Source organism: Telopea speciosissima, chromosome 8, assembly GCF_018873765.1.
Source record: "Telopea speciosissima isolate NSW1024214 ecotype Mountain lineage chromosome 8, Tspe_v1, whole genome shotgun sequence".
Taxonomy (NCBI): Eukaryota; Viridiplantae; Streptophyta; class Magnoliopsida; order Proteales; family Proteaceae; genus Telopea; species Telopea speciosissima.
In genome coordinates, this window is record NC_057923.1 from 64,235,090 (window position 1) to 64,262,832 (window position 27,743).

Here is a 27,743-nt window from a genome sequence, read left to right on the forward strand (position 1 = left end):
AGATCTGCTCCAACGACGAGGGTCAGCTAACCTTGCTACTCTGTGTTTCTCCCCGCGATTTTAGGTTTCCTTGGGCGTGACATCTTTCGAAGCTGGTTACTCGTTAGCTCAGCTTCGTTGACCTTCTGAGAAAAGGCGGGAGTTTCCGGGATAAGAACGCTAAAATGGTGATTCCTCGTCCTTGAAAATACCCCTCTCTCTTCTTTAGTTGCCCGTGTCTGCAGAACTATGGTTTGATTCTCTATTGATTTCACTCTGTTTACATCTCAGTTACGAGCCATAATATTATTTGAAACAGTTAGTCCCACATCATTTGGTGTTGCTTTTTATTTCTTTGATGATGAATTATGCTTCGTGAAGGTTGATATTTATTGTGTTGATTGATTTCCCACTGAACCTTCTGGGTGAATCGAAGAGGATCATGGAGGGAAAGCTAGAGTTGTGATGTGTTTTGTGGATTTTACTTTATTTTTGCCCCAAACTTTGGGTGCACCATTGTAAGCATATGTCAATTGATCTAACTTCGGACCGGTTTGGTGCTTTCACACGTTATGTTTTAGGCTTTGCCATCCATCCTAGACACTGGATTCCTATAGTATGGACATTATGCATGATTACAGTTAACCTTTTTTGGTTTTTGTGAGTTTGTGATCCCTACTTTATGTTCTTGACAGGGATCGATATGGCCAACTGGAAGTGTGTAGTGTTGAATATAAGTGTTCTAAACAAGGCCCAAACATTTTAGTTGTTAAGATTGGGATTGCCCCTTGGCTGCGTCCTTTGATGTTTCGGATCCTTGTCATAAGCAATCTTTGATGCTTTTTATTGGGGCCAAGAAACCAGTCCTTTTTGTAGAATGAAGAAACAAAATCACGAGAAAAGGAAGAGAAAAGGGAAAACAACAGAAGGGGGTGTTAGGCTAAGTTTGTCCCTTGCCCTCAAAAGCAGTACAACAATGGTGAACAATTGAAGAATGGAAAACAAACCAGAAACAGTCTCCCAAGATTTCATTACGCCAATTAGAAGATTGATACTAAGAACTGGAATTGTCCTTGAAAAAGACGACAGAGAACACCATAAAAACAAAAGAGATACATTTTCTGTGATCATATATGACATTGAGTCATCCTATTTTTGAGGGCGTTTTTCTTCTTCCACAAACTACATTTTCATTTTACTTAAAATTTTGTACCAATGAATTCAGCTGTTAATCTGAAGGGCATACAGAATCATTGCTGAAGCTGTCCATGATGTTAAGAGAAAATCTTTCCATCTCTTTGAGTTAGGTAGCCTTTTTCATAGACAGATTTTGGATAAAACTTGCTAATGAGAGATCTATAATGGGGACAGTTAGAAAGCTGATGTTATTATTTGGTATTTTTTTGGACTAGGTTCTTTTCAAGGATAAAATGAAGCATTTTGCAATGGGATCCCTTCTATCCTTTCCCTTTCACCTTTGTGGGGATTCACAAGTGTGGACATTTCAACACGGTAAAAACCTTGATATATGTGGAGGGTTTTACTGGTACGGATGGGTTGAAGCTTCCCAGTTGTTCAAAAACGACATTAATTTCTTTTGTGAAGCTTGGGAGGAGATTGGTTTTTTATGGGGATGTAAGCTTGCGAGGTTGAGGGATAGCTTTCCTAATACCTTGTGCTACATCTTGGAAATCCAAGGTCACTAAATTCGTGAGTCTTGAGATCCTTCTTTCTTTTTGGGGGGGGGGTGGGGGGGGAGGGGTGTTGGGGGGGAAGGTCGGAGGGGGAGGTATTGATAAATATGCTTTTGGATTCTGACTTGTAGAAACCATGCAAGAGATTGGAAACAGGTAAGAATTGTGATGCAGTTGCATTTGGTCTAATTTGTAAGCCCATAAAATGGGGATAAGGTTAGTGTATGGGGTTAGTAGTTGAGTTGATTGTTTGAGTTAGATTATTGATACTTAATATCTAGATAGAGTTTTGTTTTGAGTTTATTTACTTTATTGAGTGTGTGAGTGTGATTAGGAGTCCCTTTTTATAAGTCAAATTAGGAATTTTAGAAGGTATTATATACATAATACACCCCCCCATCAATTAAAGATCATTCGAATAAAGAATGAGTTTTTTTGTTAGAGTTTTGGTGCTAGTATTGAGTAATGCATACGGGATTGGTATCCCAAATGTATTTTCTTCTCTTCTCTTCCCAAGAAGATCAATTTCATCTCTTTTCCCTCCCCGTCCATCGATCTGATTCCTTTACTTAACAATGCAATTGCCTCATTTTTCTCAAATCTGATCACGGATTTGATTATTGGGCCTGCTTGCATTTGAGATCCATAGTCTGGATTTTCGGATTGTACTAAGTTCTCTAGAAGGAATGGTAACCTTGATGGGTCTATCCCTGGTTTATTACCTTTAAAACCCTCATGGGGTTTTAAGATTGATTGAGATGCATCAGAGAATCTTTCTATAGGAGCCAGGGCAACCTAAAAAGGACAACTTGATAACATGTGACATTGTATGCCAACTGAAAGAGAAGGTTGGAATGAACCTGAACTTTTCAAGAGATGAATCTAGGTTTTTTATCTGAACAGTTATGGAGAATGGAGATGCCCTAGAGATCACAGAAATTAGGAAATGGAGTTAAAGTTTTCCTTGAGGAAGGATAACTATGAAAAGTCTACATTATCTTATCCTCCTCTTTCTTACCTTTGAAGCTTCCGTGGGAAATTTTAAAATTAATCGAATCATACTTATTTGAAAAATAATTCTTTGCTTGGAAAGAAGTCTAGTCGCATTAAACTTGTTTAGAAAATCAAGACCTTCACCTTCTAGGAATTCCCTTGAAGTCCATGTTGTTTTTGTTTCTTGATTGGAATACCAATCAAAACAGCAGGTCTGCTTCTTGTATAAGTTTATATTCATATCATCTATTTTCTACTCTAAATACCTTTATCTTGAAGCAGTCAAACTGCATACGTCTAGGTTGACTTGAAAAACCGTTCTTACATGAATGCATCTGTAGTTTTCAGACATGAGTGACATGTACCATCCCATGATTCTGAATCAACAGAGTCCTTGATAAACTCTTGAATAAGCTGATAGTAATAATTAAGAAATGTGTCGTGTCTTCATCTGATTGAGAAACTCCCCTTGAATCAGTATGAAATACAGTTTGAAGATGTGCTAGTCCAATGGTTAAGCCCCTAGTTTCTTTTGATCACATGTGGTCTAGAGACATACTGTTCCTACCTTTTGCTGCTTTAATGTTGTTATATTTTTTTGTTTGTTCCAGATTCAATTTGTGCTTCTTATCAGTCGACAAGGAAAAGTGAGGTTGACAAAATGGTATTCTCCTTATTCCCAAAAGGAAAGATCAAAGGTAAAATTTCCTTGGTCCTTATATTACGAAAAAATGCTATTAAACCGAGTCATCCTTGTTATCTTGCATCATTACTTGGAACATATGTTCAAAGTCTAATTACTCAGGTCACTATGGTTTTATGAGGCCGACACCTTTTTGTATTTTTGGCAATAATGAGAATCTTTTTTTGATTGGCCGCACCAAAATTATGGTTGATTGATAAACCGAAGTTATACACATAATACAAATGTAATGGTGCATCCTATACAGAAGCATACAAAATATCAAAGAGATATTTATCTGGATGTTAGATTATCAAATTCCAGGATAGGTTACCAATCACATACAAAATCCTGAGGGTTGATGCTTGATGCCATGAAATTCTTTTGCTGAGCATGTCTACTCCATATTGCCTATAACCATCCTCAAAAGACGGATTGCTGATACTTAATAATCAAATTGCTCATCTCTCTGGAATTTTGTACATATTACTTTATATTTTTTATCCACAGGCTAACATGAGACAATAGCTGCCTTTAACTATAATATTTGATGGACAGAAAATTTTACTACTTATAGGAGGGTATTACTTGTAAAAAAAAGTTATAAAATAAAGGGTCCTTGTATGAACAATGACTGTTTGTGATGTTTCACATTCGTGATGTCTCACCCCATCATTAACCATGGGTGGGTCCATGTGATAAAGGAGGCCTACACCCTTCTGATGGGTCCAGTTTCAACTCGAGACAAGTAGGAGAGGTGTCTTAGACTTGGATTCAAAATGACCCAGAACTATAAATGCGACTAGATTCCATTAGAATGAAATGTCATTTGGTAATTTTGTGAAACTTTAAGCTTATCTTTTTCCACTTCCAGACTTCCAGTGCCTCTTTTTAGGATGAAAGTTGACCAGTGAAATTGGTGTTGGGTCCTCTATCACTTGAACCAACCCACACCAGGCCCTTTTTTTGTTCAACCCATCCTCACCTAGCTAAATTTGCCACATGGCAGAAGACATGACCTGGTGATGGTAACTAGTGCAAGGTCAAGGTTGTTGCTGCTATAATTACCCATAAATAATCATTTCATAACTTTTTTTGTCCAAATAATAAATGCTAACTTTCATTTATTGGTGCATATGTGTTGGGCCAATCTTCTATAGAAATAAAGAAGCAAAAATAAAAAAAGTTTATTCTTAGGTATAAAAAAGGTCAATGTTAACTTCAATGCTTTTGAAGCTGTTAATATATTTTAGAACCAATGATGTTTCTTCTCCTTAATGTTTTCATGTAACAATGTTCTCTTTGGTTTCCTTAAGTGAGCAAGAATGAAATGATTTGTAGTTGTATCTTTGTATAATTCACATATATGAATGTTGGGACAGCTGATATCCCTTTTACTTTAGACATTGATTGCGGATTATCATCAGTTGTCTTTGCAACATTTGAACCCACCATACAATCAAATCCTTTTTTATCAACACCTTGTGATCTATTTCTTCTTTTTCTGGCTGAATAACTATGTCCCATATGAGCAGAAGAGCTATTTAATATACTGAGATTTCCTCGAGGGCATCTTTCTTTGCTTGATGCAAACCTATCAAAGTCGTTAGCTTGTGAATTTTCATTAGGGGACTTACTATTCTCAGTCTGACTGAGAATAGTGTGCATTGTGCAATTGAAATTGTATTGGTTGTGGTTTTCAAGTGGCTATAATCAATCACTGCTTGGAGATGGTTGACCTTTTACATGTTTCTCTTTGTAGCATCATCTAAATCTATTGCTTGTTGTAGTTGATGGCTTTAAAAATGACATTTGAGAAAGAGAGAGAGAATTTATATTCTGTAGAAGTGTGGAAGGATGGAGTTAATTTTGGGGTTTGGTGGAATATGAATATTTGCAACAAATTTTGGCTTCTTCATTCTTAGCTCCATTGGTGAAACTATTGTTCATTCTTATATTTTCGGAAAAAAGGAATTGTTGGTTAATTAAATATGACAATATTGTGCATTTCTAACATAGCCAAATGTTTTCATCCCTATCGAAAGGTGCTTCGAGAGCTAAGTGGAGTGATTCTTACACGAGGCCCTAAGCTTTGTAACTTTGTTGAGTGGAGAGGATACAAAGTTGTATATAAAAGGTAGAACATGATCACCACCAGGTTCTGTTTTTGATTTTGCTGTTTCCTGCAATTATACTGGGAATTCCTTTTGGAAGGGGGCAGTTTGCTTTCTTAGAGACAAATAATTGACGTAGTTCCTGCAAACATCATCACAGATATGCCAGCCTCTATTTCTGCATGTGTATTGACCAGGATGACAATGAGTTAGAGACACTCGAAATAATTCACCACTTTGTTGAAATACTAGACCGCTATTTTGGCAGTGTGAGTGAACTTAATCACGAAGCATACTTTAATTGATGCTTTAAAATTGCATTTTTTTTAATCTTGGTTACAATGCATGGTTATTATTGATTTACCATTTGTTTTCTTTTCTCTTCCCCCCCCCCCCCCCCCGCCCACCCCAAAAAAAAAATTTGTACCCTCCTTAGGTCTGTGAGTTGGACTTAATCTTCAATTTCCACAAGGTATGTTCCTCCTTTTATTATTGTACAAGAACAGCTGTTTCTTTCCTGGTTGATGTATACAATATTTTGTCCTATATGCTGTAATTTAGATGCCTCTCTGGCTCTCAACTTACACATCACTTTGCTGAATTTTTTCTGTGGACCACCAAGCTTTGGCCTGATAATTAAACAAAATACAGCAACCATTTTAATAATTGGCCTCCCCCTCTTCCTTCCCCTCCTTCCCCATGCAAAATTTGGGGTTTTGGACCCATCCAGAAGGAAGCCTACTTAGTAACACACTCCCCCCCAAAAGAAATAGAAAAAGAAGACTACTTACAGTTGCAGTTTGGATCATATGTATAGCTGGATTGCCTGTATTCTTGCAAGGATTACCCTTTTTCTTAATTTATGAATGCGAACTTGACAGGCCTACTACATACTGGATGAGATTTTAATTGCTGGTGAACTTCAGGAGTCCAGCAAGAAGACAGTTGCACGTCTTATAGCTGCACAGGTATTTTTGATCAGATAAGACTCTTCCATTTACATGATTTGCATGGTTGTTGAGAAGATCCTGTTTTGGTTGCAGGATTCTTTAGTGGAGACAGCAAAAGAGCAGGCCAGCTCAATAAGTAATATGATTGCTCAAGCAACTAAGTAGGGTTCCCATTGCATTAGTCTTCTGTTAATACTTGGTATTGTTTGATAAGTGAAATGCACAATCTTCTTCTTGTGTGATTGGACCATGTTAAAAATGATTCATATCTTCTATTCCTCTGTATTTTCCATAGCTTGAAGGGCTCCTGTGAGCTGCACTGCCCAATGCCCATTGTGATTGTGCAAGCTTTATAAAATCAGACATGATTGTCAGTCCCTTTTTTTTTTTTTTTTTGGGGGGGGGGTGGTAGGGTTGGTTTATACATGATTTTAAATGTATTTAATATGATGCTTCCATAATTTCTCTGGCTGTTTTTCGGCCATTTAGTGGATGCTCTTGAATCTTGATAAAAGGATAGTGCCATTAGGCCCATTATGGACACCTTATTCAATTGTACCTTTTTTCTCTTTAGGGATAAGATGATATGTAGAGCTAGCTGCTTTTATTCCACTAATATTGTGAAAAATCAAATCAATTTAGGTGGATAATGATGGTGCTCTGCTGGTAAGGTCACTAGCCAGTTGTAGTAGTGAGTCGGGTTGAATTCTACTTTCACATCGGGGTGGGGGACTGGGGGGTATTTATAAGTTGGGTTTAGGGTTGGGTGGGTAGCAGTTTTACCCCTACTCTCCCTCTTTAGGTAAAGGGTTTAAATACCATACTCTCACTCTACCTACCTATCCTAACCAGATTGAAATATTTACCCTTACCTAACCAATGAGGTTCTGGTAAGGCGGGTTGATGAATGTGCTAACCTGTATGTATTGGAAAGAACTTCTCAGAAAGGACCGCGTTGATAAGCTTATCAAAACAGACCAAAATCTGTTATGTGAGAGGTTGTGGTAAACTTTGTGATGTGAACAGGCCCTAAGGTACCTTGTTTACACGCAAAAGTTCAGCCCAATTCAGAGTTTATCAAGTGAAAAAATATATTTTTGAAAATTCAGGACTATGGAAGATTGCAAAATAGTGGTCATAGTACAATATATGTGCTTCTACCAAAAAAAAAAATACAATATATGTACATGAATATACATGGGGCTGCATGGTAATTGATGGGAGGATATTCTATTAAATCAAGTTATGAAATTTGACACATGGATAATCCAAAATTTATAGTTATATACTATCAATTCAACAGTTAGAATTGTCATATCATCATTCCATGTGGCACAATAAAAATGGTTTAACTTTGATAAGTTCATCAAAGCATGCCTTGCGAATGAGTTTTTATTTTCTTTTCATAGTTTATATGTGGTTTTTTTTGTAATTTTCTTAGACAGGTTTAACTATTTCCTTAGACGAATAAATGGTACTATTACTATTATATATGTTATGGAGAGGGAATCAACACACCGGTGGCATGTAATAGAATCCCCCATGCCTATCCAATGAGGCAAATTAAGGGATGGCACAGTTCATCAACAGGGTTTAACATGTTAAGGAGGAAAAAGAGGGTCAGGAGAAGAGAGAAAATAAAATATAAAAAAAACGATAAACATTAACACGGCGTAAAAATTTTTCCCTAAGTTTATAGACTAATAAAAAATTTCTCATACATTTGCTGCTGACTCTCCCGAAATTGCTTACAGAATAGAGTTACCTCAAAAGAAAAAAGAAAAAATGCTGGCAGAGTCGTTAGAGACGACAGTAATTCAACCTCTGTGGGATCTTGATCCTCTATTGCTGAGCTGTCCGACTTGGGGTAAGACGGTCATTTCCTACTTTGTTGGGTCTTTGCAACATGGTCCTGCTAGGCAGCTTGGAAGTAGAGAATCCCTATTGCCCTCTGTGCGGTTGCATGTAGTTTCAAAGAAAATAAAAATAAATCAAGAGCATTGTTTTTTTTTTGGGTTAAAATCAAGAGCATTGTTAATTTGATGATCAAGCACGACAGTAATTCGCTGTTTATGCGAGTAAAAAAATTGGTTAGAAGCCTGCAAACTGATCAAGAATTGCATTTGTTCCTTTCCTGTTGCTAGTTACTGTGTAAATGCAGTGCTAAACACAAGAAAGGAGCTCCCATTGTTAAAAGAAATGAGACTAAAACGCTCCAATTATTGAGATGTAAAGCACAGAGAGTGATGGATGATTGATTGATTGATGCCACATTAGAATTAAACCACCGGCTCTGTTTTGAAGTTAAAGCAATTAGGAAGACAGAGTAACCCAAAAGCTGCTGTTATTACAAGGTAACTTGGATTCAAATTCAAAAACCAGAGCAGGTTTTCTTTGTGTAGTGTATTTAGTGCTTCCAGCTCACGAACTGTAGGGGGCATAGCTAAACAACTCTCTGCAGTTCCAGACAAGGGAGTTGATGGAGCATATATAGGGAGGCAGAGAAGGGCCAGCCTCCATACCCTCAGAGTAATAATTAAGAGCAACGAAAGCTTCGATCAAATTTCACTTTCTTTTGGGTGCTTCAGAACGGTTCTCTGGAAATGCAGGCTTGTTTCTGATTGCTGGGAGAGGATGCTTTAAGGGATCACCAAAAACAATATCTTCTGAAAACTTCACAACAGGATACAAACTAGATCCAAACATCATTATACAGAAGGCAAAATGGAAAAAAATAATGGGGAAATGAAGAGGGAAAAAATGGAAAGAGGGGGGAAGAGAGTAGAGAGGAGAGAGAGAGAGAGAGAAAGAGCCAGGGAAGAGGCAGTGCATGGGGAGAGCAACGACAGCTCCCGTGACTGTTGATTACTCCACCCCATGCTCTGCCTCATCCCCGTCTGCCATTTCTGCTGCTTTCTCCACTCATGCATGCATGCATACATACCTATCTCGCTTCCCTTCGAAGTCTCTTTCCATTTCATCGATCGGCTTTCTTCCTATATATGTTCCCAGTTTTGAAAAATACTTGAAAAGAAAAGGGAAACAATTCCCAATTCCCAATTCCCAATTCCCAAATCCCAAATGCCCAAAATGTGGGTTGATCTGCAGATGCCAGATGGAATGGTTAATTTACTGTATGCATGGGTTTATAATTCATTACATATATAGGAGGACGAGGGAGTAGTAGTGGAGTCACTGGAGCGGGAGGACGGTTGGAAGGAAGGAATGAAAGGGCTCTCTTCTTTCTCTTCTTGTAGTACAAACTACACAGTACACAGTACAAACAGTACAGAACCCCAACCCCAAATCATCAAAGTACTGAGCATAACCATCGATGGATCCAATTACAATCCCGGTCCTTTTCCCATCAACACCCCTCACCCTTTCTGTACTACTGCCCCTTTCTGTACTACTGCCAGGCCCACTACTTGTACTCCATTCTCCCAACCGAGGTTCAAAATCCAGGTTTCGGACTTGGGATCGGTTAAACTCGGCCTGATCGTTTAAAAATAACCAAAATCCAAGTTTTATTGGATCGGTCAAAAATATTAATAAAAATTGGTATGAAGCGGGCAAAAAAAAAAAAAAAAAAAAAAAAAAAAATCCCTAAAATATTGATTAAAAACCCAAAAAATTGGCGAGTTATCCGATCCAAGGAACGATCTAGTGAAACCTGGATGGTACGGTCTAATTGGACGGGATCAGCCTTGGCCAATACCTATCCAATCCAGTCGATATCAGCCAATCTGATCTGAGGTTACTAACCATGCTCCCAACTAACCTACCTCCCTCTTCTTCAATTAAATATAAATTAGGGAGAAAGAATGCCAGTGTAGCGCACGCCACCCCTGCGCCCAAACACAAGGGTGTGCATAATGACTGTCATACCTTTGGTAATTTCCATCTTTCCAAGGGATGCGACAGTCATTCGGGTGCCCATGTCTTGGCGCAAGGGCGGTATGCGCGCAACCGGGTGTGGTTCTCTTGAATTTTTATCCTCTCTTGTTACAGCACGGTGCTGTATTGCATCGTGCGGCGGTTACAGAGATCATGTGCACCATGTGGGGTCCGTTGTGCCACATGACCTCTATAGCACCACACGATGTAGTACAGCACCGTGCTGTAACAGAAGAGGATAACGATTCATTCTCTTTCCCAATACATCAATGCACCCAACAACACTTGTACTTCCCTAAACTAAATGCTAATTCTTAAGTAAATTTACAATGGTTTTCGTCCCTTCCTCACCCCAAAATAAAAAATAAAAAAAAAGGAAAGGAAAATAATCATTGATGATTGCATTATTTCTCCTTCAATTTGTTGGACTTGAAAATAAGTTGCCATGGATGGATCGCGGTTGGTTTGGTCGTACACACTTGTACTTCGATCTTCTATAAGTACTAAGGAGTACTAGAGTCTATGTTTATCCACAAAAAAAAAAGAAGAGAGTTTTAGACTCTAGAGTCTATGACTATAAAAAATAAAGTAATAGAACTATTACTTTTTTGGGAGAAAGAATGTTAACTGGTGTTGTGCCTTGGTGTGTACCTACGCCCAGGCACAACCACGTACAAAATGATCGACACACCCCTTGCAAAGGTGAAAAAGACTAGGGTTGCATTGATCATTTCACGAATGTGCTTGGACGTAGGTACATGTCGAGGCATATCATCGCTTTGCGTTCTTTTTCCATAATTTTTTTAGGGGGGGGGGGGGGGAGGGGGTGGAGGGTGTAAAAAGAGGCTCTATTGATGATGTAGTACTAACTACTAACTTAGTACCGGTCTGAGCTCTCTCTACAAATTCTTACTACCAAACAACATTTAGATCATGAGTAAACGGTTGTGCAGATGGCTGCACGACTGTGGATATGGATACATTCTGTGGCACCTGATTGGTATTTTTATCTACTCCATTTCCTGTCTGCTCCATTTCCCCAAGTTCCTCTAATAGAGGGGAGTGGACCCTATCTGGGCAGTGTCTTCGAGCAAGGGTAGGGTGGTCATTTCTAGCCCCTCTATTAGAAGAACTTGAGGAAATGGACCTGCCCAGGAAATAGAGCAGATAAAGGTCCTTTGTGGGGGTATGGATGCATTCCGTTGCACATGCTTATGGGTTTAGCCGTGTTATTTCATGCAAAATATTGGCCATTGGTACCTTTGTTTATGTTTTTCGAGCTTGCTTAGACTTTTTTTTTTTTTTGGTAAAGGGGAAATTTACTGAAAAATGAGGGGGGGTGAGTACAACCAGTTGCTTCATTGACACACAGGTCATGAAGCCACCGAATGGAAAGCAGCCAATCTGTCATACACCCAACTGACAGGGCCTTCCTGGCTAGGGCATCCGACACACTATTCATAGTCCTAGGAATATGGGAAAAAGAAACAGAAGAGAACTTCTCTGATAACCAAAGAATGTCCCTGACTAAGTCTTCCACTTCGACAGCAGGAATTTTCGTTCCTTTGATGAAATCGATAGCTTCCTTATTATCTGATTCAACCATGACATTCTCAATTCCCATCTCAAGAGCTGCTGAGACTCCATTTCGAATGGCTAGAATCTCCCCTTGGATAATGGAGCCAAAGTGAGTAGGAATAGAGCGAGCCAGCAAAGCCGAACCACAGTGATTTCTCAGAATCACACCCAAACCACCAAAATTCTTTGAAGCTGAACTAGTAGCATCACAGTTCACCTTTAAAAATCCAGCAGGAGGGAGTTCCCAAAGCTGGTTTAGAGAAACACTGTTGTAAGCTCCCCCGAGAGAGCTTGGCGCAACACTTTTATTTGCATCTGCGAACTCTATGAAAGCATTTTCGGCCAGCTGAATAATGTCAGCAGGGGACCAAGCTTTACCACTGAATACTAGCTCGTTGCGAGCTCTCCAAAGATACCAGCATAAGAAGGAAGCCCTTGAGAGAGCAATTTTGGCTACCCGCTTATCTTCACGAAACCACACGTCCCAACTTTGGATCCAATCCACCAAACAAGGAACGTCAGTTGGAGGGGAGAACTGTAGAGGAGAACCAAACCAGACGCTTCTAGCGAAAGTACATTCAAACAGCAGATGATCTATAGATTCCACAGCAGAACCGCATCTCAAACAGCAGGGATCAATATGGATTTTGCCAGACACTAAGTTTTCTCCCATGGCTAAGGCTTCATTACAAGATCTCCAGAGAAATGACTTAATTTTTGGAAGAGTATCAATCGACCATAATCTCTTCCACACTGAATCTGGAATACATTCCCACCTCCTAACTCTTGAAGAAGAAGCCAGAGCCTTGTGATTCTCCTCCTCTCTTCTGACCAGCAGCCCATAGGCTAATTTAACGGAGAACACCCCATTTGCTGTAGCACCCCAAACTCTTCTATCTTCTCTGGGAAGCAAGCTAAGAGGGATCTTTAAAATCTCAGAAGCCTCAAAAGGGTTGAAAATGTCTCTAATCAGCCCCATCTTCCAACATCTAGAAGAAGAATCAATAAGGTCGGACACCATAGCAATAGAGCATCCATCGGGCTTTGAGATACTCAACTTAAAATTTGGAAGGAATGGAATCCACTTGTCATTCCAAATAGTAATTTTTTTGCCATCTCCTACTTTCCAAACCAAACCTTCAAGAAGCACATCACGGAATAAGACTTCTCCAGCCCCAAGAAGGCATACTCCCCAGTTTAGCTTCCAAAAAATCACCATTTGGGAAGTAAATAGATTTAAGAAATTTTGCCCACTGGGAATCCGGGGAAGACCACAATCTCCAAGGTGCTTTAACTAGCAAGGCCTTATTTTGAAGTTTTGTATCTTTAAACCCCAATCCTCCTCTAGCTTTTGATTTACATAACCGTTGCCAAGACATCCAGTGCATTTGTCATTTTTCCTCGGAATCACCCCAGTAAAAATTTGAAGCTACCTTTGACATAGCATTGTGAAAAGCATAGGTAATTTAAAGTGTGAGCCCGCATAGTTAGTCATTGGAGCAACAACCGCCTTCAAAAGAACCTCCTTCCCAGCATGAGAGAGCAACTTTTCCGTCCAGGTCTGAACTTTGTTGAGAGTCCTTTCTTTAACCTCATTGAACACATCCTTCTTGGAAACACTGAAATGAGTAGGAAGACCCAAGTACTTTGAAGGACCATCACCCTGTCTGACCTTGAGTTTTCTAGCAAACCACCTCTTGATTCTGTCATGAGTGTTAGGGTTGAAAGTCAGACTGGATTTTTGGAAATTTATTGTTTGGCCTGTAGCTTCACAGTAGAAGTCAAGACACTCCTTAAGAGTATTTACCTCCTGCAAATCAACTCAAGTGAACAGAAGACAATCATCTGCAAATAGAAGGTGAGTTATAGGGTCACTTCTATGTCTAACTCTAACCCCCCTGAGTAAACCAGCACCCTCAGCCTGGTTGATAACAGCAGTAAGAGCCTATGAGCAGAGAATAAAGATTGCAGGAGAAATAGGGTCCCCTTGACGAATACCCCAAGAAGGGACTACTGCACCCTTCACACAACCATTTATAAGCAGATTGTATGAAACACTAGTGATACAAGTCATAACAAGATCCACCCAATAATTACTGAAACCTAGTTTTCGAAGCATACCATCAATGAATTTCCACTCCAACCTGTCGTAGGCTTTGCCCATATCCAACTTTAAAGCCAAGAAATTTTCCTTTCCCTTCTTCTTCTTCTTGATAAAGTGGAATAGCTCATGGGCCACCAAGACATTATCAGATATGAGCCTATTAGGAATAAAAGCCGATTGGCTAGGGGAGATAATCGAATCCAAAGCTCCTTTGAGACGATCAACTATGACTTTGGTGATGATCTTGAAAGTAATATTGCAAAGGCTAATAGGCCTAAATTGATCAGCATTCTCCGGAGCCCCCACCTTGGGAATGAGACAAATAAAGGTTTTATTAAGCTCATTTGGGATCACACCAGTCCTAAAAAATTCATCCACTAGGCCGAAAAGATCCTCTTTCACCACATCCCAATATTTTGAAAAAAGATGGGTGAAAGGCCATCAGGGCCAGGGGGATTTTAAAGGGGCCATGTCAAACAAAGCTCTACGGATTTCCTCCATTTTTGGGGTGGCACAAAGCATCAAATTAAGCTCATCTGAAACAACCGGCTGCACCGCATCCAAGACAAAATTAAGAGCAATATTATTCAAGGGTTCAGAAGAATACAGAGACTGAAAGTGATTACATAAAATATCAGAAACCTCCCTCTCCGAAGAAGACCACTCCCCCGAAGAGGACTTGATCTTCAAGATCTTATTTCTATGTCTCCTCTTCAAAGTTGTCACATGGAAAAAAGCTGTATTCTTGTCACCTCCTTTTAGCCAATCTACCCTCGACTTTTGACGCCACAGTTCCTCTTCTTTTTGAAGCTCTAAATCAAGGGATCTTTGAATTTCTGATTCCTTGGACTGTGAATAGGCTGATCTCGGCATGCTTTGTAAGTGTTCCAACTGGGTTTTCAAGGCTTTAATATTTTCCTGAATATTACCAAAGACCTCCTGTTCCATTTTTTAAAAACTCCACGGCAATGACTAACTTTCCTTAGAACCTAACTGGAAATCGAACCTGTACTCTGAATAGACCAGGCCCTACTCACCACATTCTTGAAGTCTTCATGCAATGTCCACATGGACTCAAACCTGAAGGGCCTTTTGCCTCTGCAAATGCCACCATCTGTATCTAGAAGAATAGGACAATGATTAGAACTGATAGTCGACTTAATAAAAACAGAAGCATTTTCAAAATCTTGCAACCAAGCAGAGTTACAAAGCACCCGGTCAAGACGAATTCTAATGTTTGAAGAACCTCCCCTCCTATTATTCCAAGTGTAAGCTGCTCCATTATAACCCATGTCCATAAAACCACACGTCTGAATAAAATCCCTGAAGACCTCCCCATCATGATGACATTTCTGAGAATCACCCACCTTCTCATGCCAAGACAGATAGGAATTGAAATCTCCTAGACAAACCCAGCGACTGCCTTGATGATTTAAGGCTGAAATGCGATCTCAAACCAATTTTCTCCTATGTTTAATGGGGTCACCATACACACAGGTAAAGAAAAAAGAAGGGATAGCAGCCATGCTGACCTCAACATCAAAATAATTCTTATCAGCAAAGAGGACTTTAATAGTAACATTATCTTTCCAAAAGAGCACTAAACCCCTAGAGGATCCATTTGGCTCTACGGTGCAACAATTCTGGAAACCATCTTTTCTCTTCACTTTCTCTACCGCAGCTAATTTGCTTTTTGATTCCATGATAAAAACAATTTCAGGTTGATTAGTCTTGAGGAGGTTATAAAGAGCTCGAACTGTCGAGGGGCTCCCCAACCCCTGACAGTTCCAACCAATTATCTTCATCGTCTCCCGTGGAGCTGGAACTCTCCAGCCTCCATGGGGGTATCCTCTAAAAAAGAAACAGAACCAGCAGAAACAAAATGGCTTGACTCAGACTCCATATGATCAATAACTTCTTCATTTTCCCTTCTCACTCTTTTTGAAGGTTGCAACTTTACCCCCATTTGAGCTGGAACTAGGGGCACATGAATCTGGGGAACTTGGTCGCCAGCCTGGTTTTGGTGGGGAGGGATAGAAAGGACCATATTTCTGGAAACTGATGGCACTTGCCCTCCCGATGCAGGCATGTTATTAATGGAACAACCCGTTAAGTTGGGGAGTAAATTTGCCAGGGATTGTGCCAGCTCAGGATTTTGATGGAGGGAATTTAGGAGGGAAAATAAATGGGATTGTAATTGTTCGGTAGGTTGACCAAGATGAGAGCTGTATGGATAAGGTGGTGGGATCATATTTAGTGGGGGTATATTTAGAAGGTGGTTAGGTGTGGGGTCTATAGGATCGTTGGGATTATGCGAGAATTCAAAATTTGGTTTTAAAGAGGCTTTAGAAGGAAACTGACCTTGATCTGGGCGGGGACTAGGGAGTAACTGCTGAGAGTCCGGAGAAGATCCCTGAATTTCAGGAGAGGGGGAAGTTCCAGACAAACCAGCAACTTCGGCCTTGGTTTTTTCGGTTTGCCGCTGATTCTGTCTCCGAGGAGGAGAAGCATCAATCCTTGGTTTTGGTAGCACCACCACAGCTTCTTCTAGAAGCCTGGCATCAGGACTAGGACAGCGAAGTTGAGGGGAGAAAACACGTCTGACAAAGTCTGCACAGGGCACTGATCTTTCACACTGATGAGCAGCCTGGTGTTTAGCTTCATCATCAAAAAGTAGCTTACAGCGTTGCTCATCGTGACCCAATCTTCCACAGTAATAACAGAAAATAGGAAGCTTCTCATATTTAATGTTCACCTTCTGATCCAGACCACCCATTCTTCTAATCTTCAATTCTTTTTTCAAAGGCTTTGAAATATTTATCACAACACGGGCACGATAATAACGCAGCCTCTGCCCTCCTCTAACTCTAGATATGAATAGCAACTTCGAAACCTCCCCTACTTTCTCAGCTAACTTTGCCACCAAATCATGATCATAGAGTTCCTCTGGAAGATCATGCAATTGCACCCAGAAAGCTGTAAGAGAAAATGCCCAGTCTCTAGTAGATCTCCATCGTTCAAGAACGATAAGGTTTCCGGCCACCGTCCATGATGTCTCTTCCAGGACATTATGGAGATCCATAGCATGTCCAAACTTAAAGAGATAAATATCAGGCTGGAAAGGAAAGACCGTCACCGGTGAAGAGGTAATCCAAGCGCTGACCAACGCCTCCGTAACTGATTGTTTTCGATAGCGTCTCCCCACCAAAACACGTCCAACCAGCGTTAAAGACTCGTTGTGAGTGATCCTATCTTCAAACTCGTCATCAACTGTGAAGACCTCGTCCTCATCTGACATATCCTCATCCGGTGAAGTATCATGAACTCCTTCAACATGAACGGGGGTGATGGGAGAGCCAATAGGTGGTAGTGGTAATGGGGGTGATCCCATGGGGACAGTATCCAGATCTTGACAAAAAAACACTCCAATCGGAGGAGAAAAAGGAGAAAAAGTTTACTTCAGAGGAAGAAACCTCGACACATAGTCACATGAGCTTGCTTAGACTGACTGGCCCATCATTGTTCATTAAAAATAAATAAATTAACTATGTAGCATTTTAATGTTTTACTAAGCTGACTAGGTCACTAGAGAACTTGACCAAGCAGTTTTCATTTTCAATGTAAATCATTAGGCTCCGTTTGGTTGCAAGGGGAATTAAAGGAAAGGGAAGGAAAATTTTCATACTTAAAAAAAAGAATTTTTATAATCATTACCCCATGTGACAATATCAATAACTCCAAATCATTCCATATTTGGTTATTAAATTCCATTTTACTTTGCATCCAATTCCCTTTGGTTTAAAATGCAAAATAAATATTACATGTAAAATGTATATTTACTATATATGGTAAGAAATTGAAGTAATTTATACAATCACATGGGGTAATGATTACAAAAGTTTCTTTTTTAGGTTTGAAAATTTTCCCTTCCCGTCTCTTTAATTCCCCTTGCAACCAAACGGAGTCTAGGTGGAAAAAAAAAAAAAGGGTTTTGACTCGGCACGAATCACCCAAGTCGAGTAAAAAAAAAAATGAACTGATCAAGAGCCATAAAAGCTTGCTCAAGTTTAAGAAATGATCATAGTAAGTCTAAATCAATCCGAATTTTTATTAACTCAGTATTTTTGTTGGAGTCATAAGAAATTTACTAGGTATATTTTTTTTTATTGGGTTATACTATATATGACCATAAGTTTGGTCTACAACTAAACAAAATCCTAAATTCTTTTGTTTATTATCTTCAACATTAGCCTTCTTTCTATCTTTTCATTTATGAAACAACCATAACCTCAGTCCCTTCTCATTCAAAGAAAAAGAATAACATATTAGAAAATATGAAGAAAAAAAAAAAAAAAAAGACTTATCCTGACAAGGTTTGACTTACCGAATTCACCAAGTTTTGAAAAAAGTGAATAGAGTGGTTTTCCAACTATGATGTAAATGCAAATTTTCTCTTCTTTTTTTTTTTTTCAAATAAAATATTAAAAAAATTTTAAAAAGGACCAAAATTTATCGTAGTTAACTTGATTGAGCATTGTATTTCCACCAATGTTTTTTTTTAATACACCTAAGTTAATAAATGTTTAACAACTATAGTTTATCACAAAATATGTTGTTTAATATTTTTTTATATTAATGTACGCTTTTTTTTTTTTTTTTTGATAGCTTGCATTTTTTAAAAAGTTTACTTATTTTTTTAATCGATTTATAAACCAATGCACCCAATCAGTTTATCGTTTCAATTTGAAATCCAATCGAAATTGAAAGGACCTAATTCTAGGTTTTTAAACCTTGCTTATAACAAATCTGTTGTCGTTGGATTTCTATTGTCGATTCAGATTGGGGAGTGTTGCTATTGAAATCTGAATGGACAACGTGTCACAAAGAGACCTGCACACCTTAAACTAGGGAATGAGCACAAGAGAGGGACGGAATCAGACTCTATGGATGATTCTCTGATGCTTAAGTCGAAATCCAAGCAATAGGATAAGAGTTCGGGATGTTATCTTGTATTATATTAATACCACCATTATGGTATTGCTCACCGCTAATACCGATACGATCGATTCAATATCGATATCGAATATCATGCTCCATATGGAAGTTGCCTCCTATTTCATTCCTAACTCCCTTTTATTTTTTAATGTTAAAAAAATCTTTAATTATAAACCAATTTCCATGAAGTTCTTTTTGTAGTGATCTCTCAGTTTTTTGGGGGAGGGGTGTTAGAAGTTTATTTATTGGTCCAGTTGTCAATCTTATTAGTACACACACACACAATATTTTATTCTTGAGTTCAATAAGGTAATCCATATGAAAAGCAGCCTCCAATTATGGTTTAAGGTACATTGTGGGTATTTTTATCAAAGATAGCCTTCAATTCCTATATATAATGGGTTAGGGGGCTGAAGGTTATAAATAAGACTGTTCTTTGTCGTCCTACTCGCAAGTTATGCAATTCAAAGGTTCCATGACTCTTGCAATCAAGGTTGTGTAGGATAGAAGTTCTAGTTCTATCCCTCTTGACTTGTCGAATTCGTGGTATTCATCTCCATGACTTTAAATACATTTGTATTTAGTGTATTATATTAATGTTTCTTAATCCATGTCATGATCCTGGGTATCAAATTTAATAGGGGAAGGGGGGTTGGGATTTCTACTAAATACCGTGCGTAAGAGATTTATGTGTTCCACCAAGATATTTATTGGCATACGATAAATTGGATGCCGCCGCTGAAATTGTATGGACGAGTAGACCTCGAAGTATCAACTAAATGAAGTTGGCAAAACTATGCTTGATTCAACAAGGATGTACATGAATATACACAGTAGGATACATAAATTAAATTTTAGGTGTAAAATTTCACACATGATTAATCCAATTTTTATGTTTTTTTTAAATATCCAACCAACTGCAGTAGCATTTGTCTACAATATATACATTTTTGGCGGAGAAAGAAAATGTAAGAAAGACTATCAGATTTGCTCTCTGCTTTCGAATTATTTTATGTACAATAAAAAAAAATTAAACAATAACAAAAAAAGGTAAGTATTCTAAATAATAAATTTTCCTAAAAATATATCTTTCTTAAAAAAATAAAAAAATAAAAAAGAATTTTACAATTTCTGGCCTAAGCTAAAGAACTCTGGAATTCACACTTGTGTGGCCAAAATCTCTTGTCTGACGCCTAGTTCATTCGACAGCTTTGAACACAACTGCAACAACACACACATTTCAAGAACATGTTAATTGTTGTCCATTCCTCTCTCCAATATGGCCGATCCACTTCGATGAGCTTCGGCTTGAAGTGAGTCTCAAAAATCTTTCCAGTTTAACTTGAAAGAACAAAACTGATCACTGACCTGCCTGTACGACATAGGATCCCCATATGCTTTTCTCAATTCCACTACATACAAAGATTTGCTTATCTTAAACACCTGCAAAATCTCACAGGATTGGAGAGTCAAAGAACTGGTAAGGTGGTAGCTAGTTTGGCAGAGCCCACCCGAATAATTATCACTTTCAATTCGGGGCACCTCTAATTCCTCCAATTCCTCTAATATGGGTGGAGTGAACTCCATCTTAGGCAGTGTTTTTGGGCAGGGGGTAGGGTGATCATTTCCGTTCCCATGTGAGGAATTGGAGGAATTGGAGGGGGCAGCAAATTGGAGTAAGCGTAATGGTTGGCCCACCAATTATTCCAATTTTCCTCCTGTTTGGGTCCAATGCCAGGATCCTGATCCTCTACAGCCGGGCAGCTGTGCGGCCTCACACAGGCAGGGGCGAAATGACCACCCCACCCACTGCCCAAGCACCCTGCCTGTGTGAGGCTGCACAATGGCCGCTCAGCTGCCCGGCCGCAGAGGATCGAAATTGCAAATGCCATGATTGTCTCAGGGGACAACCTGGGTTTCCTCGAGTCTAGATTACCTACCCCTACATGTAGGCTTCACGTATGATTAGATGATGACATGTGTGTCCTCTGCTGTTATTAAGAAGGCACGAACGAATATTTATCTAAGCAAAAGGTCACATGTCATCACCTAATTATATATCAAACATACACGAATGGGAAGCTGATCCGGTTACCTCTTGGTACAACACTATATAGTCAAATTATTAGGTTTGTTTTACCTCTGCTGCAACTGAAAGGCTACCGGGTCTCTTATGACCTTTGTTCTCTTGCATTACCTTCAGCTGCAAATCAGCAAGGAAAGCATAAACATAAATAAATAAGCACCAAAGTAACCCCAATGAGTGAAATTCAGAAAGATGAGTGAACATGACTAGGAATCCCATTTCTGACAAATTATCGAATCCAACAAAATAACTAAATTACAAACCTTTCCTTTTCTTTTTTGGACTAGGAATCCCATTTCTGTGACGATATCTTCAATCTTCTCAAGTAAGTCTTTTGATGAATAATTAGACGTGAACATGATCTTTCTCTCAGAGGCTTCCTGCAATAATTTGCAAGGAAGAAGAAGACTTTCATCAAACTCTCAACATATCTATCTATCTATCTATAAATAATGTTAATTAGGCCATGCATTCTCTTTTCTCGTGCTTGATTAGCCATTTTATACTCATACTCAGACCACTAGAGAAGAGAGTGAAAAGAAAATCATTCAAACTCTTACCTCTTTCTCAAAGAAACCAGAGAGATCCAAACAAGATGACATTCCAATTAGCTGAAAAGCATTGATTAGAGTGGGTAAACCAGGGTCTTCCTCTTTATCCGCTGTCTTCATCAGTTAATGAGTTTATTTTAGGTTCATTCAAATGAAGCAAAAGAGAAACAAAAAAAAAACTGAAGAAATTGAAGGAGTATGAAAAGACTAATTAAGCTGATTTCATACCACCCCTTGCATAGAGAAAGCTTCTGCATCAATGAAGATGTCTTCCTCCTCATCATAAGGATTAGCAGGGACGTAATCTCGATTAAACCAGTCATTGGCTTTAATCTCTGCCATGGAGATCCGAGTCTGTGGATTAGGGTCGAGCATCTTCTTTATCAAGTTTTTAGCACTAGGTGAGAGCCATTTGGGTATCTGAACATCTCCTTTGAATATCTGAACCAGCAACCAGATCAGTGGATTTAACAATCAAAGTGAAAGACCAATATGGGACGGACTAAATTAAGATGATTCTGGCTTACCTTCTGGTAAAGAACAGCAAGGTTTCGATCATCAAAAGGAAGGTACCCTATAAGAATCACATACAATATAACCCCACATGACCAAAGATCAGACATAGCACCGTCGTAACCTCTGTTCGCAAGAACCTATAGATATGATTAGATATGATTAGAGATTGTGAGCAGAGTGTCGGGTATATTCTATAACTTAATATATGTTCTAATATAAATCTACTTAAATATTGAATCAGGTTGTGGTGGACCCCACTGGATAGAACCCATCTAATCTAAAACCTTAATCTTTCCTATAAATACTAGTTAGAGGCAGCTTCACCTATTTATTCCAAAACTTGATATGTATGGTGTATTGCTTTAAGCAATCTTGTGCTTAAACCCTAAACCCTAACGCAGAGTCTTAGCAAATCCACAGAAAGGTCTAAAATAGGAATTTGAATCAAGAAATGAGATCAATTGTTACCTCTGGGGCAACATAATTAGGACTCCCACATGTTGTATGCAGTAACCCGTCATCCTAATGGTAAGAAGATAGACATTAATTATGTGGTAATGCTAATGGCAGCTAGATCTGTAGTTTCTATAGAAAACATTACCCTATAATGTTGAGGTAAAGCACTGAGGCCAAAATCAGATATCTTGATGTTTCCTTTGGTATCAACAAGAACGTTTTCAGGCTGCCAAATATAAAACATTCAAGGGAACTATGAGAAATCAGACCAGAGACGGACTTCATTATAAGCGAAATCCCCTAAGAACCTTCACCAAGTGGCAACAACTTGATGGTTAACAAGAGAAAGAGAATTACCTTCAAATCCCTGTGGAAGACACCTTTGTCATGGCAATAGCTCACACCATCAATTAACTGTTGGAAGAGTCTTCGGCCTTCAGCTTCTGTGAGCCTCCCTTTCGATGCCTTATAAATCACAGCTCTCACAATGTTATAAACCCCACAAGGTCTAATTAATTAAGTCTATCCAATTTAACAACTGTTAAAGAAATTGGAGGTCCCTTACAATTCTGTCAAATAATTCACCACCATTCACATATTCAAGGACCATGTAAATCTTCGTCTTGCTTGCCAAAACCTGTTAATTGAGAACTTAATTCAGCCAATGGAGATGGATAATCAATTATATAAATAAGGACGGTTTTCCTGTTCTCCTACCTTCAACTATAGGAAAAATAATAACAAATTCCAGTGAAGACAATTTCAAATGCCTTTGGTTGTTTATAGTCTATCTTTTGTGAGTTGCAACTTGAAAGTTCAAAGCTGAGAGATAAGGACTCTCTTCTTTGGGCCCAGAAAATCTTCTCATCAAGGAGACCCTTTGATTAGTATGGGGAAGGGTATTTTCAGCCCCATAGTTGTCTGAGGCATCGGACTGGTTGCTTAAGCGCCGCCTAAGTATTGCCCTTTGGTAACCTAGACACCCACGGTGATAACTATTATGAACCAGGTATAATAAGGGCTGCAATAGGATTGGGTTGGGCCGAGACTTTTAAAACCCTAGTGCAACCCTAAGTCTCCTTTTTTGGGCCCATGTTCGGCCTAACCCTGAATTGGGGCCAAAAAAATTCAACCCTGACTCATCCTTAGGGTCAGGTTAGGCTGACCTTGATTGGCCCTAATCATAGGAGGAAAGGAGATGCATGGCCTGGCCAAACTAGAAAAAAGAAGAAGAAGAAAGAAAGTGAAGATAAGACAGGGTCGAGTTGGACCGGATCGGGCTCAGCTCAAGGCCTCACCCTAATCCAATCTGATCCTGACTCAAGATCAGAAATTTCCAATCCTAACCCGTTCTCAGGACTAGGGTATCTCAACCCAACCTTACTTGGACTCAGATGGACTCGGGCCGTTGGAGCCAAATTTGCACCCCTAGGTATAATAGCGTGGGAGCCTTACTGATACGACAAAATATCTAATCACAAGTTACGGATATTTCAAAAGAGAAGGGAGAGGGCATAGGGAACACAAGTGAGAAGTGCTGTATCCTTCGGTCATGGACATTGAATGTGAAGAAATCATTTACCAAAAACAAAAAGGACATTGAATGTGGTGGAACCTGGATGCTCCAATAATGTGGGGAGCCCAGGGACACTTGGATAAGGGTAAGGCGTAACCAATCAATTCTTAAAAACAAAAGTCATACATAGTCAGGGTGACCTTTTATGTTGTTGGGTCCAGTTTAACGGTAGGTGACTAAATGACAAAAAATTAAAAAAATGCGGGTTGTCTTCATCCCTCGATTGGGTAATGGGTCAACCTGAAATTAAATCATTTTCACATTTTTTTTTAGGGGGGGGGGGGGGGTTAAAATCCTTTTTACATTTACCACGACAGTGTGTTTTACTTTTTGGCTGGGAAGGTGCCGTCCATAAAACCTTCTTACTATTTTTCTCTCTTGTTGTATTGTATTGTATTAGTATATAAGGGATTCATACGCTATAACCTAAAGAAACTAATTCAAATATCTAATTTGACTTGGAATATTCTCCGGACGGATAGAAGAAGGAAGCGCAAAGAATACTGGATTTATATTTAGGGAAAAAGAACGTTAACTTGTGTTTCCGAGAAACTTCTTAGGATTACGGGATCAATTAGGCAACAAATACCTTAATATAATTATTGCAAATATAGAATGAAGTGGAAGAATTTATATGGCTTTCAGTTACATTATACCTATCTATACCGCCATGAAAGCTTCAATGAAGATTATAAAGCACCCATCCAGAGAAATTAAAGAGAGAGACAGAGAGACAGAGAGACAGAGAGAAGACATACCTCATGCAATCTAACCACGTTCGGGTGTTTCAGGAGTTTGAGGGTCCCGATTTCTCTCTTTATCTGTGATGATCGTCGGAGTTGCAACTAGTCAAACAAATTATAGAATGGAAAGCTTACTATAAAAGTATTAATCGAATTTCCAGGAAACCATAAGACAAATCAGACAATTCACAGATTCATCCACAACAACAGCAATGGAGAATTGGATAAGCAACGAATGCAGGGGGGAAAAAGGTCTAATCAGAGGAGAGGAGGACCAAAAACAAAAGATTTGAACTTGCAAATTAAGGAAGAGGAGTCAGGGAAAAAGGGAAACAAAATCAGAAAAAAAAAAAACAGAACTGAAAATAGGAAAATGATAATTTTATGAAATCAGATTTCCGACCTGATTGCTGATTTTGAGATCGAGGATCTTCTTTTTATTTAAGATCTTAACGGCAAATTCATGGCCGGAGTCGAGGTGAATGGCGTATTTGACCTTTGCGAAATTCCCTTCTCCCAGAGTTCTTCCGAGCTCGTACTTTCCCAGTCGCATTACCCTCTTCTTCTCCACCTCTCCCACCATGAAAATATAACGCACCACCACCGGCACTCTTACTCTTACTGAAGCGACCAAACACCCGAAACTCCCTCTCCCACTCCCACCAGCCTCTTCCGTCGCGGGTTCCTCTCGGGAATGAAACTGAAATCTACGAGAAACGAAATGAAAGTGGTAAGGATCTGCTGCTCTTTAACTAGAAACCGTCGTTCTCCTTTTATCGAGCCTTTTTAATAATTGTGTGCACGGAATCCCTACGCTCTACCTGGAACCAGCATCAGGACGAGACGTGAGTGTGAGTGTAAATTAATACTCTTAAAAAGTCACATACACGGATACACTCTTTCAAAAGTCAAATCTAAACTAATTTTCTAATACTCCGATTTTTCTATTTTCCCCATATTTATATATTAGCTTAATTCCTTGCAAGTAAAGCCCTGGACGGTCGGGTTCTGAGGTCCAGCTTGGATTCGCCGAAGTTCTGTGCCTTTCACCCCACGGCTATAGATACCGTAGTGGCCTTATCGGTTACCAGTGATACGTATCAGGGCTCATTATCCATCAGGAATAAATAAAATGAATCTCTTGCCATATATGACATAATACAATAATGAAAATTTTTCATACACCATTGTTTATGAACACGATCAACATTTCAGCTATTGGATAGGAATACTTGATAGTTGTGCCATATCTGATGGATACAGTGTAGATCTTGTTTCACATACTACCATGTGTTGCTGTCGATATCCTTTCGGGGTCTGGTTCAAATCTGCGCACAAGAGAACCAGAAGACAGAGTAGAAGAATAGTCTGAAGTTGACTCTTCGATGCCTAAGTTGAATCTCAAAGGAACAACAGTTATCGAAACCGGAGACGGAAAGCTAGTAGCAGATCAAGCTCAAAGATAAATCCAATAGACCAGTCAGTAGAATGAGAGTCAACTTACCTCGCCTTTGGAAATGTTCTTCCTTTCCAATAGCTTTTCAAACCCAGCTTTTAGAGGATTTAGCAAAACTCTTTATATTTAGCTTAGGTACCAAGTATAATGAACAGTCTATCGTGGTGACTACTACTACAACACGCTAGGCTTTCTAATATAGAGGTGGACATGCACTTTAACCTAAATGGAAGCCTCTATTCAATAATGAAATATTTACTGCTTAAGTCCAAAGAATGATAGAGTCGAAGATAATCATCATATTTAGCCCAAAATATTAATAAATAAAGAAGATAATCATCATAGAATAGATCCATCCCCCAAAGGAACCCTAGGGTTAGTCATTTTTGGAGAACTCCCAAGTCGTATGGAAAGAAATAGAAGGTACAATAAATGTGGTCCAATCCAAATTGGGTGGTGGGGAAGGGACATTAAGTTAGGATAATCTTTCATGGGGGCCGGGTATTCATATAATAGACTTGTGTCTCCATCCAAGGTATTAATACAAGGTATCAACGTCGGTATCGTCATCGATATGGATAGGCCGTATTGATGCGTTTAGGGCAGATTACAATACCAAAAAAAAAATTTAACAAAATTTTTTTTCGACCTTAAAACCCTTTTTTTTTTTTACCATTTCTCAGTTCCATATCAGTATTTATCACTGTCAATACCATTACGTATCAACCAATAAAATCCCAATACTTAAATCCATGTATGCAACTAAACCCATGGACATCTTCATACAAAATCTTTCACGATTGGGATCTCAGACCACATGTTTATAATTTAGAAACACAGGGATCGTATTGTATTTAGGACAAAACTCAAGGGTTCCCACTATGAGTTTTCCTTAATTTGTTCCAAAATCTATCCACCCTCAACTCCAAATACTCACAACTCACAAGTATAGCTAACTGGTATCTGATTTTCACAGACTTGGATCCTGTCCAGCACCGTGCCCGGGCTGCATGTACAGCATCGGACACAATGAGACGTGAAAAGACCACCTCATCTTTACTTGAGCGCCTTGTCCGAACATGGGTGAGGCGGTCTTTTCACACCTCACTGCATGTGTCCGGCACTACACATGCAGCCCGAGCAGGATGGTGGACAGGATCTTTTTGAGACTTTCACAACACGGGATCTAATTAATGGGGGCCACATAAGTTACGGGTCACGAAAAGAACATATTTGCCTACTATTTGGAAGGTTATTAAAAGTTGTCTCCTCCGTTACCTTATTTGGAGTCTTGGACTGCTAAAAAGGTGGCTTGACACGTTATCTCCGCTAAAATATAATACTTAGCTTAAACCGCCTCTCTTAATCTTCTA

General features: G+C 39.1%; 3 protein-coding genes across 5 annotated transcripts; 1 reads left to right on the forward strand and 2 right to left on the reverse strand.

Annotated features, from left to right (window-relative positions):
- Window position 1: 1 nt before the first annotated feature.
- On the forward strand, window positions 2–6,798 carry LOC122638319 (AP-1 complex subunit sigma-2). Its single transcript, XM_043831226.1, has 7 exons — window positions 2–167; window positions 3,278–3,364; window positions 5,394–5,485; window positions 5,623–5,731; window positions 5,899–5,934; window positions 6,344–6,430; window positions 6,506–6,798. The coding sequence occupies exons 1-7, from the start codon at window positions 165–167 to the stop codon at window positions 6,575–6,577; spliced, it is 486 nt and encodes a 161-aa protein (XP_043687161.1). The 5' UTR covers window positions 2–164; the 3' UTR covers window positions 6,578–6,798.
- Window positions 6,799–8,977: 2,179 nt separating this feature from the next.
- Window positions 8,978–15,796, reverse strand: LOC122672566. The gene is made up of 8 exons (XM_043870027.1): window positions 15,524–15,796; window positions 15,029–15,358; window positions 14,538–14,930; window positions 13,902–14,297; window positions 13,782–13,832; window positions 13,410–13,697; window positions 11,734–13,088; window positions 8,978–9,104 (listed from the first exon to the last, which is right to left on the reverse strand). Exons 1-8 carry the CDS (start codon window positions 15,794–15,796, stop codon window positions 8,978–8,980), a joined length of 3,213 nt encoding a protein of 1,070 aa, XP_043725962.1.
- Window positions 15,797–20,085: 4,289 nt separating this feature from the next.
- LOC122670468 (CBL-interacting protein kinase 1-like) lies at window positions 20,086–25,582 on the reverse strand. Of its 3 annotated transcripts, none has more exons than XM_043867353.1 (13): window positions 25,318–25,582; window positions 24,930–24,992; window positions 23,161–23,232; window positions 22,953–23,060; window positions 22,741–22,821; window positions 22,608–22,661; window positions 22,151–22,276; window positions 21,852–22,064; window positions 21,633–21,737; window positions 21,336–21,452; window positions 21,127–21,189; window positions 20,355–20,429; window positions 20,086–20,207 (listed from the first exon to the last, which is right to left on the reverse strand). In XM_043867353.1, exons 1-13 carry the CDS (start codon window positions 25,495–25,497, stop codon window positions 20,145–20,147), a joined length of 1,320 nt encoding a protein of 439 aa, XP_043723288.1. In that variant the 5' UTR covers window positions 25,498–25,582; the 3' UTR covers window positions 20,086–20,144. The 3 variants fall into 3 exon arrangements, with proteins under 3 accessions (XP_043723288.1, XP_043723290.1, XP_043723289.1); XM_043867355.1 differs by lacking the exon at window positions 25,318–25,582 and adding an exon at window positions 25,089–25,142 and having other exon boundaries at window positions 24,930–25,016; XM_043867354.1 differs by lacking the exon at window positions 22,741–22,821.
- Between the last annotated feature and the right edge of the window lie 2,161 nt (window positions 25,583–27,743).

Bases quoted from the DNA above. Each gene is read 5' to 3' on its own strand.
- LOC122638319 (XM_043831226.1), top strand. The intron at 3,365-5,393 runs GTAAAATTTCCT...CCCTATCGAAAG, and splicing joins CCCAAAAGGAAAGATCAAAG to GTGCTTCGAGAGCTAAGTGG. The intron at 5,935-6,343 runs GTATGTTCCTCC...CGAACTTGACAG, and splicing joins TAATCTTCAATTTCCACAAG to GCCTACTACATACTGGATGA.
- LOC122672566 (XM_043870027.1), bottom strand. From the start codon at position 15,796: ATGAAGATAATTGGTTGGAACTGTCAGGGGTTGGGGAGCCCCTCGACA. The intron at 14,931-15,028 runs GTGAGTAGGGCC...AAAATGGAACAG, and splicing joins ATGAAGACTTCAAGAATGTG to GAGGTCTTTGGTAATATTCA. The intron at 9,105-11,733 runs GTCAGTTGGGTG...GTTTGGATCTAG, and splicing joins GCCCTAGCCAGGAAGGCCCT to TTTGTATCCTGTTGTGAAGT.
- LOC122670468 (XM_043867353.1), bottom strand. From the start codon at position 25,497: ATGGTGGGAGAGGTGGAGAAGAAGAGGGTAATGCGACTGGGAAAGTAC. The intron at 22,065-22,150 runs GTAAGCCAGAAT...TTGCTGGTTCAG, and splicing joins TTGCTGTTCTTTACCAGAAG to ATATTCAAAGGAGATGTTCA. The intron at 20,430-21,126 runs GTAAAACAAACC...GAGATTTTGCAG, and splicing joins GCCTTTCAGTTGCAGCAGAG to GTGTTTAAGATAAGCAAATC.